This window comes from Electrona antarctica (genome assembly GCF_951216825.1).
Source record: "Electrona antarctica genome assembly, chromosome: 23".
Lineage (NCBI taxonomy): Eukaryota > Metazoa > Chordata > Actinopteri > Myctophiformes > Myctophidae > Electrona > Electrona antarctica.
In genome coordinates, this window is record NC_136804.1 from 20875087 (window position 1) to 20888009 (window position 12923).

At 44.9% G+C, this 12923-nt stretch overlaps 1 protein-coding gene across 2 annotated transcripts in view; it reads left to right on the forward strand.

Moving 5' to 3' along the window:
- The window catches only part of tmtc1 (transmembrane O-mannosyltransferase targeting cadherins 1), a 77378-nt gene that overhangs the window by 7030 nt on the left and 57425 nt on the right, over positions 1–12923 (forward strand). For both annotated transcript variants that reach the window (XM_079494633.1, XM_079494634.1), the window contains exon 2: positions 3955–4132. In XM_079494633.1, the coding sequence (XP_079350759.1) occupies positions 3955–4132 (178 nt within the window). The remainder of the gene's footprint in view (positions 1–3954; positions 4133–12923) is intronic.

Genomic DNA, 12923 nt, shown 5'->3' on the forward strand with positions numbered 1-12923 from the left:
CACTCCTGCTGCTGTGCGGTGTGAGAGAGAGGACGAGAGTGCTGTGTCATCTCACCTGTCAGTTCCCCTCCACCTCCTCCACCAGCGAGACATCAGAGGACGCTGTGTCTCCAGGGACATGCGGCTGAGCAGTGACACAAAGCCCAGCTCCTCTCGCCCCGCACTGTCAAACAGTCCATGTTATGTACCATGGGTGCCGTGACGCAAGTCCAGGGGTGCCACAGAATACAATATTTGGAATGTATCCTATCCTTTTCACTTCAGTTTAACCACTTAGACCCTGCATTCTTTTTCAAAAATAGCCGATCTACAAGCTCACAACGCATCAACAACTTGTGAGCTTGTAGATCGGCTAATTTCTGAATGTTTCACTCATAATAGCGATGCTGTGGTTCAAGTGGTTAAAATTAATATAAATGTTGTATACAATCTGTCCTAATGAAAACGGATATTCTCTCAAATATTGCGTGTGACATACTGTATCTTAGGGGGTAAGATTTACAAATGTATGTCCCGTAATAAACGTAATGTAAGGTTCTATAAATTAACAATGTAATTCAGGGTTGCCGTGGGTGAAAAATACATTTTTTTACAGGGGTGACCTCAGAGACAAAACTGTCTGAGAACCACTGTACCAGAGGAATGTCCTCCAGGTTGCGATGACTCACCCTAGAGATCTGTTTTTATATTGATTAATGTTATGGCCAATTGAGTCAATGCCAGTTCAACGTCCAGAACCTTGGCGGGAGGTGCACGTAGTGAGAGAGGTCAATGCATTGAAAGGGACTGACCTACCGTAACCGTCTCCAGCGGAAACGTTATATTGTGATGCTTTGGAGAAATTCAGTAGGCTGCATTATGTGCGTTGTTCACGGCTACTGTTGACAGTGACGACATGCGTTGTCCGACACTAATTCTAACCCTAACTCTTAACCGGCCACGTGAGTCCCCTAACCTTTTTATTTTTTTAAATCTTTTTTTGCGGGGCTTTTTCTGCCGTGGCTTTATTTGAGAGTTTTTCAGTAAGCTGACAGGAAATGGGGAAAAGAAATGGGGAGTGACACGCAGCAAAGGTCGTCGGCATCGGGAGTTGAAGTTAAACTCATATCAGTTTTAACCAGCCACTAAGTCCCCTAACCTCATATCAGATTTAACCGGCCACGTAGTCCGTCGACAACGCGTCGCTGTCAAAACAGTATCCGTGATCAAACGCACAGAATGCAAACTATTGAGATCTTGGTAGGTCAGTAGACAGCTACTGAGAGCATTCAATGCTCTGATTAAACGTGATTTTTGTCCCTTTCAATGCATTGATGGCATTCGAAACGGGAGAGTCCTGACCCATGCAGCAGCAGCCACTTCTGTCACGTGTTTTTTGTCAAAAGGAGAATTCCCACTTGTGCTGAATGTAGGGCGGCACACGTCATATTTTGTTTCATCCTACTATAAATGCGCCACGTCTCTGTGTGCGTGCGTGTGTGCGTGTGCGGTTGTATTGCACTTAACTCGAGAACTGTTTGACCCACCGACTTCACATTCGACACACGCGTTCCACACCCCCACAGGGAGTGCAGTGCCAGGGCTCTGGTCTCTGCCAGTGGGCCTAATGAGGCCAACTCCTTTCACCTGGGCCAGGCTCTGCCAGTGGGCCTAATGAGGCCAACTCCTTTCACCTGTGCAATTTCCAGCCTCTGCCTCAGCCAATTGAGGCTCAACCAATCAGGCTCTGCCAGTGGGCCCAATTGATTGCCAAGTACACTTTTCAGTTTGCAGTCTTCACACACACACAGGCACACACAGATCTCCATGTGGGACACCGGCTGACAGTTAAAACGGGTGCTATGGCAATGTATATCATTAGGTTCCCAAGTTGCATCGTTCCCAAGTAGGCCGGTGGCCGACTGCGACGGTCTAGTAGGAAGAAATTAAAATTGGATTTTGATATCACAATACAAAATTGTGATTTTTATTTTGAGCAGCATATATAATTATGTGCACAATATGACTGAGGTTGTGGTCTGAACGTGTTAAAATTAAAAACAAATGTTTCAGCTCAACTATAAAAAACAGGGTGACTTATCAGCTTTGGGTAGCGGGTAGCGGGTAGCTGAGCTCTCGCCTTTGGTGTGGCGCTCCACCTCAGCAATCCATCTCCCAGGGGTCTAGCGCGTTGTAACTGGGGTAGACTCCTGCGTGTTACCGGCTGATACCGACAATAAGCCACTCCCGACCTACTTCTTTTACTTCTATCAGCTCTGACGGCAGATCTGTATCATCATCTTGAGGCTAAAATGGCTACAAGCCATCGCATTCGTAGAGCACAATGGACTAGGGACAGGAAAGGACAGAATATTCTTCTCGAGGTTATTAATCAAATGGCGGCGTTGAGTTACATTATCACCAGTTACCATCAGAGACACAGTTTTAATTATTATCAGAGATATGTCATTCATAATGGAATTTCCGTTTTTCTTTGATAGGCTACCACATATCCCCAGTAGTGTTCATTTAGTTTATAGTCTTTTGTTTTAGTGGACTAAATATCGTAAGATTTTAGTTGATTAAATCTGATTGATTTTGTCCACTGAAATGTATTTTGGCGTCCTTGATGCCGTCGTAATGGCAGATTTTACACTTGGTTTCATGCTGAAAATAGCCGCTCTACAAGCTCACAATGTGTCGCAGCGTGCTAAATACATACTATGTGCATTAAACATAATTATGAAAAAGAAGCTGATTCCTTTTAATGTAAAATCCGCAATGTGCTCTTTTTTTATCCAAAGCGGTGTTCTGTTCAAACTTGCGATTTTTGTTCTGGTCTGCAAAGCCTTTGATCTTCAAAGAGAGGGATTATTCAGAGCAGGGCATTTCATATTAATATACTGTAGTAGTTTGATAAAGGAAGAAGAGACTGATTCTTAGAGCGGCTATGTAATTGAATCTGCCATTATTGGCTGCTGGTGGGTTTTTACAATGAGATGAGAATGGTGTATTCAACGCAAGGCAAGGCAATTATAATCTAAAAGGCAGCGAATGTGTAAAAGAATCTGAATCGATGGCTCACTACACTTTGGGTTATTATGATGAGACAAGGATTGAGATTCTCGCGTCAGCCTAAAGAGATTGTCACAATGTACATCGAGTAGGATCGATTCCTCCCAACGAATTACATATTGATAGAGCTTAAGCAGTGTGTGTGATTTGAATCCCAAGAATCCAATGCTCAGTGTAGCGAGTGCGAGTGTGTTCATAAGCCACCAGCAGTGGAAAAAGTACTTGCATGTTTTACTCAAGTAAAAGTATCAATAATGCAATGTAGAACTACTCTGTTACAAGTACAAGTCTGGAATTCAAAATATACTTGAGTAAAAGTATAAAAGTATTGCCATCAAAATATACTTAAAGTACCAAAAGTATACTCATTGTGCAGAATGTCCCATTTCAAGTTTTCAAATGTATAATAATCTTTTGAAAATGACAGATCTACAAGCTCACAACACAACACGTTTTCAAATGGCCGAATTGTATATAGGGCTGAAGTGGTTAATGTATGTTTTGTAATGATAATCAAAATCTTTGTAAAGTAACTAGTAATTCAAGTAAAATAACTGAAAATTGGAAATACTCAAAATTGTACTTAAGTACAGTACTTAATTAAATGTACTCAGTTACTTTCCACCACTGCAAGCCACCACGAGGCAGGGTAAAACCTAATTCTTAAGATGCTGTTTAATAGATCAGTTCAAACTTTGTGCAACAGGTTTTACACATTAATTCGAATTCGTTAATTCGTTTTGGTCAGTGAAAAAAGGGAGTCGACAAACATTTTTCGTCATAGTATCATCATCGACGAAATCGACACTGGTTTGGGATAAACTTTTAAAACAACTGGCCGCAATAATTCAATGTTTTGCATTCACTTGATATGTCTCTCTCTCTCTCTCTCTCTCTCAGGTTGAACATCCTTCTAGGCGGTATGACTCCGTTCTACTTCCATGTGGTGAACGTGTGTCTGCACTCGGCCGTGACCTGCCTGTTCATGCACACGTGTGAGCGCTGTGTGTTCCGTGACCCACGACCCGCCTTCCTCGCGGCGCTCCTGTTCTCCGTGCACCCCATCCACACCGAGGCTGTGAGTGGCACGCACGCACGCACGCACGCACGCACGCACGCACGCACACACGCACACGCACACGCACACGCACACACACCACACATCTTATTTTTAAGCGGTGCCAAGTGCTCCCAAGAGTGACTGAGTGTGTGTGTGTGTGTGTGTATGTCCCTATGTCTGAGTACCACCTATTGTCCCTGTCTGTCATAATAACATAATTTTATTGTTACTTTTACTGAAGCAGGACAAACTACTAAAAGTACTTATTTGTGCACCTCGCTTCGATTCCCGGAGGGCAACCACGCTTTTTCTTTCTCTTCACCCATTACCTGCCTGAGGGAAAGGCTCTCAAAAGTTACAGGGCGAGTTGTGCGAGTTGCAACATTTTCTGTACTGCCGCAGCAAAGAGAACATTGTTATTCGCTCCGACAGGTGAGGCGAGAATAAAGGAGCTCTCACGCTCACAGGCTCTGCAGAAGCGGTTAGATTGGATAGGGAGAAGAAAGGGGTGTGTGTGTGTGTGTGTGTGCGTGTGTGTGCGTGTGTGTGCCGAATGCTGCAGCTTGGGAGCCAGGGGGGAGAAGAGTCTGGGTCCTGTGATGCTCCGAGTGTTGGCCAGGGTGAGAGAGGGAGAGTGAACTGTGTGTGTGTACTTCGACATTGTGAGGACCGTTTTCCTGGTCGTTTTGTAGTTACAAAAAAGCCTGGCTTGGCCTCGCTCACCCAGAATATTTTGGCACACAATTAAACTCAGACTTGAGGGGTTGGGTTGAAAATGGCAAAAAACAATTTGCTTTTAGTATAATATATTACCATTCTAAAATGTTAGTGCAGTTGTGTGTGTGTGTGTGTGTGTGTGTGGGGGGGGGGGGGGGGGGGGGGGCTGTGAGGCAGTGTTAATTTCGTCGGCTAAAACGATGACGAAAAATGTTCGTCCACTTTTCTTCACGACAATAACTAAATATAAACTAGAAAGAAGCAATTCTGGGAAATTGCAAAGTGTGGTTGCCTCACTCGCTGATATAGGCCCCTCCCGGTAATTTTGCTAGCCAATGACAATGTCAAGTCACCCTTGTGATCATGTGTAAGTGTTTTTTCCCCCCCAAAATCATGTTTTTGCAACAAACGGGTAATTGTTTTTGCAATTGTAGCGCCCCCTATGGATGAAAATGGAATTGCGTTGATTAAGCCACCCTCGACATGTGATTCGGATTTGGGATGGATCGGACATTCCGTACGTGAATTGTGGCATTTTTTGTAAAATAGGCCCCTCCCACTAACTTTGGAAGCTGATTACGGACGAACGATATGTACTATCAAAATTCTGACTCTGCTGTTTTAATCGGATAGGTCCGGAGATCATGTGTACCGATTCTTGTGAGATTTGGCCAAAATCTGTAGCTGGAGGATCCAAAAGTGTGTTTTGAAGAAAATTCAAAATGGTGGAAAATCTATCCTGACGCAAATGGGCGTGGCCTATATGGGGAGATGCGTCATGACCCAAGGAATCCAGGGAAAAATAATGTTCTTTTTATGACCTACGGGTCAAGAGTTAGAAGGCAAAACGTAAAGTGGGCTGTTATAGCGCCACCATGAGGCCGACCGATGTAATCATAAGTTAATTAATTTTCGTAATTATTATGAACCTCCCTTCCAATTGTTGTAACTACAGCCCTTAAGGTCTCAGAGGAATAAATGGTTGAATGTGAGTTTTGGCATTTTCCCATTCAAGTGAATGGGGAAAATTAATTCACTAATTAATTCATATCAATTAAACTATACAACGGATGTCTTAGCAAGGAGATAGCACACGATTCCCGATAAAGCCGGTCGTTTTGACATCTGGCTCAAGTGTGTGCGGCAAAAACTGTGGGAGGAGTAGCACGGCAGAAAAAAGTTTATACAGAAAGAAAACAATAAACAATAAAGAAAAGGTAAGGGGAACAATAGTATGGTTGCCCATAGGCAACCACACTAACTAAGCTATGAGGGTGACACATTGTACGGTGTAGTGGAGGCCTGCAGAGTGGAGCCTGGCTCTGCATCTTCATCTACTAGTTAGTCAGTCAGCCAGTCGTCAATAAGTCAGTCTGTCAGTCTGTTATGCAGAGAGAAGCCTGGAGTCAGTTTGATGGGGAGGGAGATTGAAGAGCTGGATTGTGTGGCACCAATTTGACAGGCTTGTTCTCTGCACTGACTCACTCACTCTCTCTCACACACACGCACATGCACACATGCGTGCACGGCTGCACACACACACACACACACACACACACACACACACACACACACACACATATGCGCGCACAAAGGCTCCACACAAGAATGCTTAATGTGCACAATGAATGCACGCGTGTGTGCTGCACCCACAGTCACACAAGTCCTGATGATCCCACCTAAATGGAAACGGCTTCAGTCATTAAGCCCGTGCCGACGGAGCTGGTTTCACTTATCTCTCCACGAGGAATGAGATGGGCTTGAGGTGCGCGCACACACACACACACACACACACACACACACACACACACACACACGCATACACACACACACGCCCAGGCACACACACACACAGGCACACACAGGCACACACACAGGTACAGGCTTGTGTGTACGCCACACAGAAACACAGGCACAACCCCCCCCCCCCCCCCCCACACGTTATTAATCATCTGAAGATTCTGCCCGCAAACTCTTGTCATCTTCTATGCTTAGACACCTTACAAGTGGCATTGCGTTTCCCTGCCTCTGCATCCAGTTTGCTCTGATTAACACTTTGATTTAGTTTTAGTAATCTGAAATGTTTTAGTTTTAGTCGACTAAATATCAGTCGTTGCACTGCGACGCATTGTGATCTTGTAGATCTGCTATTTTCAGCATGCAACTGAGCATAAAATGACTTGTCATTTTAGTCTAGTTTTTATTTGTTGATGAAGTTGTCAGTATATTTAGTCTTAGTTTTAGTCTTCATAGCCTAGTTCTTATTTAGTTTTTATTCAGTTTTCGTCAGTAAAAAAAGGTAGTCAACGAACATTTTTCGTCAAGCTTTAGTTGACGGAATCAACACTGATGTGCCTTCCCTGGCCGCTCCACAGCTGCATGCTTTGTCCCACTGATTGCCCAGCTGAACTGCACCGTGTCAGAAGTTGTAGTCGACTCGACTACAACTTTTACTGACGGCAAGTCGACATGCAAAAATCACAAGCTGTTAAAGCCCTACTTCAGTGTCATCTGAGGAACTCCCCCCGGGGACCCCCCCAAGGGCCCAACATCATGTGGGGAACCCCCTGGGGGTCCCGACCCACAGGTTGAGAACGACTGCTGTAGGGTTGCCTTCTGTCTGTAATGGGTGAATGGAGGCTCCTGTTTCAGGCCTGAAAAGCCTCTATTCATCCCTTTCTCTCTCCACTCCTCTCTGTGGAGGCTTGACGACAGAACGGCTGGCCATGTGTGTGGATCCCACCGACCATATGTGTGCCCTTGTGGTTGCGTGCGCACGCACGCACGGGCACACACGTTTATATTACTATACTTGTGAGGACATCAACGTTTTAGCACATTTTACCAACGAACTGCACCATGTTGTGAGGTTGTAGATCGTCTATTTTTGGTCTTTTTCCTTGTAAGCCTAACTTCAAGAAAACATTTTAACCATAACACGTACAACAAGTATTTATTTTGTGATGACCAGGAAAATTTGTGTGTGTGTGTGTGTGTGTGTGTGTGTGTGTGTGTGTGTGTGTGTGTGTGTGTGTGTGTGTGTGTGTGTGTGTGTGTGTGTGTGTGTGTGTGTGTGTGTGTGTGTGTGTGTGTGTGTGTGTGTGTGTGTGTGTGTGTGTGTGTGTGTGTGTGTGTGTGTGTGTGTGTGTGTGTGTGTGTGTGTGTGTGTGTGTGTGTGTGTGTGTGTCCACACCATGTGCACACAATAAAGTGTTCCCTGGCTGTCATTGAAGGCTCAGACAAGCCAGCGCTGTGGGAATACTAAACAAGTCATCCAAGAATCTGCCTGAGGTGAGAGGCTGCCTGCAAAACTCATCGTGTGTGTGTGTGTGTGTCTACAAGTATAGTAGAATTTGAGAAATAGACATGTGTTTTCCTGGTCCTCACTAAATAGAAAGGTTTTATCTATCTATCTATCTATCTATCTTGATGAGCTTTGCAGATCCAAAACTTAGAATGTTTTGATGTCGTTGAATAAGATGATGTCCACATTTCTATGCTGTATTGATGACTTATTGATTACCATCCATAGGAGAGCTAACAGGCAAACGTTGGTCAAAATAACAATTCTTCTACATCCTCTAATCTTGTAGACTTCTTGTACATGTAGTAATGCAGCTCATCTCTTGCTACACAATTGAAACCCCACAGCTTTGGGACCTCTTCTCTCAGCCCACCTTCCAGTTTCCACCACCATTGATACGATACCGTACAGTACAGTACAGTTAGGTGCAGTACACTATGCTACAGTTTGCTACAGTTCAGTACAGTATGGTACAGTACAGTTAGGTGCAGTACACTATGCTACAGTTTGCTACAGTTCAGAACAGTATGGTACAGTACGAGTATGGTACGGTATGGAACAGTACAGTATGGTACAGTACTATGGTACAGTACAGTATGGCACAGTACAGTCTGGTACAGTACAGTATGGTACAGCACAGTATGGTACAGTACAATATGGTACAGTATGGTACAGTACGGTACAGTACAGTACTGCATGGTACAGTACACTAAAACACAGTACCGTATGGTATAGTACAGCATGGTACACAGTGCAGTACAGTACACTACAGTACAGTATGCTACTGCATAGTACAGTCTGGCACAGTAGTACAGTAAGTAAGTACAGCATGGTACAGTACAGTACATTATGGTACAGTACGCAACAGTTAAATACAGTACAGTATGATACAGTACAATACCGTATGGTACAGTACAGTATGGTGATGCAGCATACAATTGCTCACAAATGTTCATACTACATACTGTCATATCCAATTTCATTTTACTACAATTTAGCCTTTCTTACTCAAACTTTGCTACAAACACTGTCATACTGTACATTACAAAATGACAATACACAACAAATGTTGTGTATTGTCATTTTGTAATCTTATTTCCATCTTATTTCCATTCATAAAATTGCCATTCATAAAATTGCCATTCTAAAGCGTCCTCCTCCCCTTGAGTTGAGGTTTAGAAGGAGGGGAGGCGGCTGCAGCTGTGTTTGTATGGAATTCCTGCACTATTATGTAATTCACTGTTTCCCAAAACCTTTATGGGTCACGTGTGACTCAAGTAAAAATCCCATTTTCGAGAGAGACTGACTGACTGTGATAAAGGCAGCTTATTATGATCCATTATGACCACAGAGCCTGTTATTATTGAACACCTCTTGTTGTGGAGGACAGTGGCCAATTATCATGCTCTTTGGTATGCATATTGGTGCATACCAGATTTACATAGTTACATAGCTACATTTACATAGTTACATAGTGGCACTATGTAACTTCACTGTTCCACCTCAGATTTGAACGCAGGTCTCCTGCGCAAGTGCTGACATTTTTACCATTGAGCTAATAGAGACGGCCTGCTTGCTCAGGGGATAAACTGAAGCTTGACCATTAGGTCAAAATTTGTGTCTGATCCAGCAGCTCCTCTCTGCCCGACGAGCTGAACCACTTCTACGCTCGCTTCGACCGGGACAAATCCAGCGTTCCACCAGGTGACCAACCGCTCACACTCTCTACCAGTGAGGAATACACCACACTGAGCAGGGTTAATGCACGGAAGGCTGCGGGCCCTGACGGCATTCCTGGTCGTGTGTTGAGGGCATGCGCTGAGCAGCTGGCAGGAGTTTACATATTCAATCTCTCTCTGTCTCAGGCAGTCATTCCTGAGTGCCTAAAAAACGCTACCATCGTGCCTGTACCTAAACATTCCACTGCAACAAGCTTGAATGACTTCCGCCCCGTGGCACTTACCCCCATCATCACAAAGTGCTTTGAGAGGCTGGTACTGGCTCACATGAAAACCTGCCTACCCCCGACCCTGGACCCTCATCAGTATGCCTACCGTCACAACAGGTCAACTGAGGAGGCCATTTCCACTACAATACACACAGCTCTGACCCACCTGGAACTCACCAACACCTATGTAAGAATGCTGTTGATCGACTTCAGCTCTGCATTCAACACCATCATCCCCTCTAAACTGGTCACCAAACTGCATCACCTTGGCATCAGTACTTCACTCTGCAACTGGATTCTGGACTTTCTGACCAACAGACCTCAGTCTGTCAGGTTAGATAACTACACCTCCTCCACCCTGACACTGAACACTGGCGTACCACAGGGCTGTGTGCTCAGTCCTCTCCTCTACTCCCTCTTCACCCACGACTGCGTTCCTGTGCACTGATCTAACATCATTGTCAAGTTCGCGGACGACACCACGGTAGTAGGCCGGATTAAAAACAACAATGCGTCGGCCTACAGGGAGGAGGTCCAGCACCTGGCGGCGTGGTGCACCAGCAACAACCTGGCTCTCAACACCACAAAGACAAAGGAGCTCATTGTGGACTACAGGAGAGCCAACCACTGTGACCACACCCCCATCTACATCAACGGGCGGTGGTGGAGCGGGTGTCCAGTTTTAAGTTCCTGGGTGTCCACCTCTCTGAGGACCTCTCATGGGCTCTCAACTGCTCCATCCTGTACAAAAAGGCGCAGCAGCGTCTCTATTTCCTGAGGAGACTGAGGAAGGCTCACCTGTCTCCACGGATTCTAGTGAACTTTTACCGCTGCACCATTGAGAGCATATTAACCACCTGCGTCTCAGTGTGGTATAACAACTGCACAGTTTCTGACCGGAAGATCCTGCAACGGGTAGTCAAGACTGCCCAATACATCATCGGCACACAACTCCCCTCCATCGAGGACCTACAGCGGCAGAGATGTCTGCGTAGGGCGAGAGGTGTTGTGAAAGACCCCTCTCATCCAATCCACAGACTCTTTTCCCTTCTGGGAGGCGCTACAGAACTATTGGCTCCCGTACTAGTAGGCTCAGGAACAGCTTCTTTCCTGTTGCTGCCTCCCTGCTGAACTCTGTCCCCCCCCCCCCCCCCAAGGACATTGAACTCTGACCCCCTTCCGTCCCTCCATCCCTCTCCTCTACCCATCTGAACTCATGCTTATATTCAGTAGCATTAGAGAGAGTGGGTATGTGTGGGGTGGGTGTGCATACTGTATATATGCTATATATGCATTACTTGCACTGTACAGTTATTTCTTCTCATGTACTTATCCAGATTATGCTTGGTTCTACCATCATACTCATTACTATTTATTCTAATATACATTACTGTACATACTGTACATTTTTCTGCATTTATTCTCTCATTTACTGCATTACTGTGTATTGCACTTCTGGCTAGACGCCACTCTTCATTTCATTGTCAAAGTATTTGTATACTATGTGCAGTGACAATAAATCTAATCTAATCTAATCTAATCTAATCTAATCTAATGCGTGTAGGTGTAGACATGACCTTTGGCACGATCTAAATGTCTCGATAAAAGACCAGGGAGACACAATACAACCACCCCAATTGTATAAGTTGTATTGTATTAACATACTCTACCATACAGATTGGACAAACGGAGAGTATATACAGTTGGGTGCCACCGATATTGTCCCTTATCATTTGACCCATTTAGGCCTGACCTCAACATTTTTAAAAATCCTTCTAAATCCTCCAGTTTTCTGAAATAAATATTTTCACGATTTTTCAAAAATAGCAGACCTACAAGCTCGTAGCGCGCCACTCGGTGGCGCGCTATGAGCTTGTAGATCTGCTATTCTTCAATAGCTAAATTATAACATAATGTTTAAAACACCAAAAGGGGTTCCCGCCCAAAATGGGTTAACTGTCCTTTTGCGCAGATCACGCAAACCTCAGCAAAAAGAAAAGGACAATATCGATGGCCTCCAACTGTACATAGTGAGGCTTTAAGTGGTTAATGTTTTGTAATAATATTTTGCGGTTTCCTCGGAAACTGCAGGCGAAAGGGAAAAAAAGCCTGCGTGAGTGGGAGTGAATCTTGTATTTCGCTAAACCAGTAACGTTGCTCCAACTTTGGTGACCTCAGTGTTCTCCGCTGCGTTCTACTGGGGAGGAGGAGGAGGAGGAGGAGGAGGGGAGTGGGGGAGGGGAGGGGAGGGGAGGCGGGCTCATAGGTTGGTGAACCAATAGGGATTTGGTGTCGGTTTCCAGCGCTAGTTTGTTCCGCCCCTCTATGCGCAGAAAACATAGTGCCGTTTCAGGCTATCATCAAAGTAACTAGAACTAAAGGTGTCAAATCGCCTGGGTGTAAACATGTCCAAAACGGTTACTTTTCAGGATTCAAATTCAAAATTAGCAAAAGTAGCAGATCTACAAGCTCAAACGTGCATGTACGTACATGCGTGCGTGCGGTAATTGTCTGTGGGCGAGCGATTACGATCATATTGGATGTCTTGGCCTCTCAGAGAAAAGTTAGACCCTCATGCACACATGCGCGCGCACACACACACACACACAGTCGCACATGCACACGCACACATAAATCAGAGCCAAATGTCCTGTTTGGCAGATCCAGGGGCAGGGTGTGTCTGCGAGAGCATTCTTATTGGAAGCAGCTGCAACCCTGAAGGGGTGGGGCACACAACCTTCTGGAAAACACACACACACACACACACATACGTGCACACACACGCACACACACAGTTTGATCTTTGTGCCAGATAAGAGGAATTACTTGCATTTTTATGT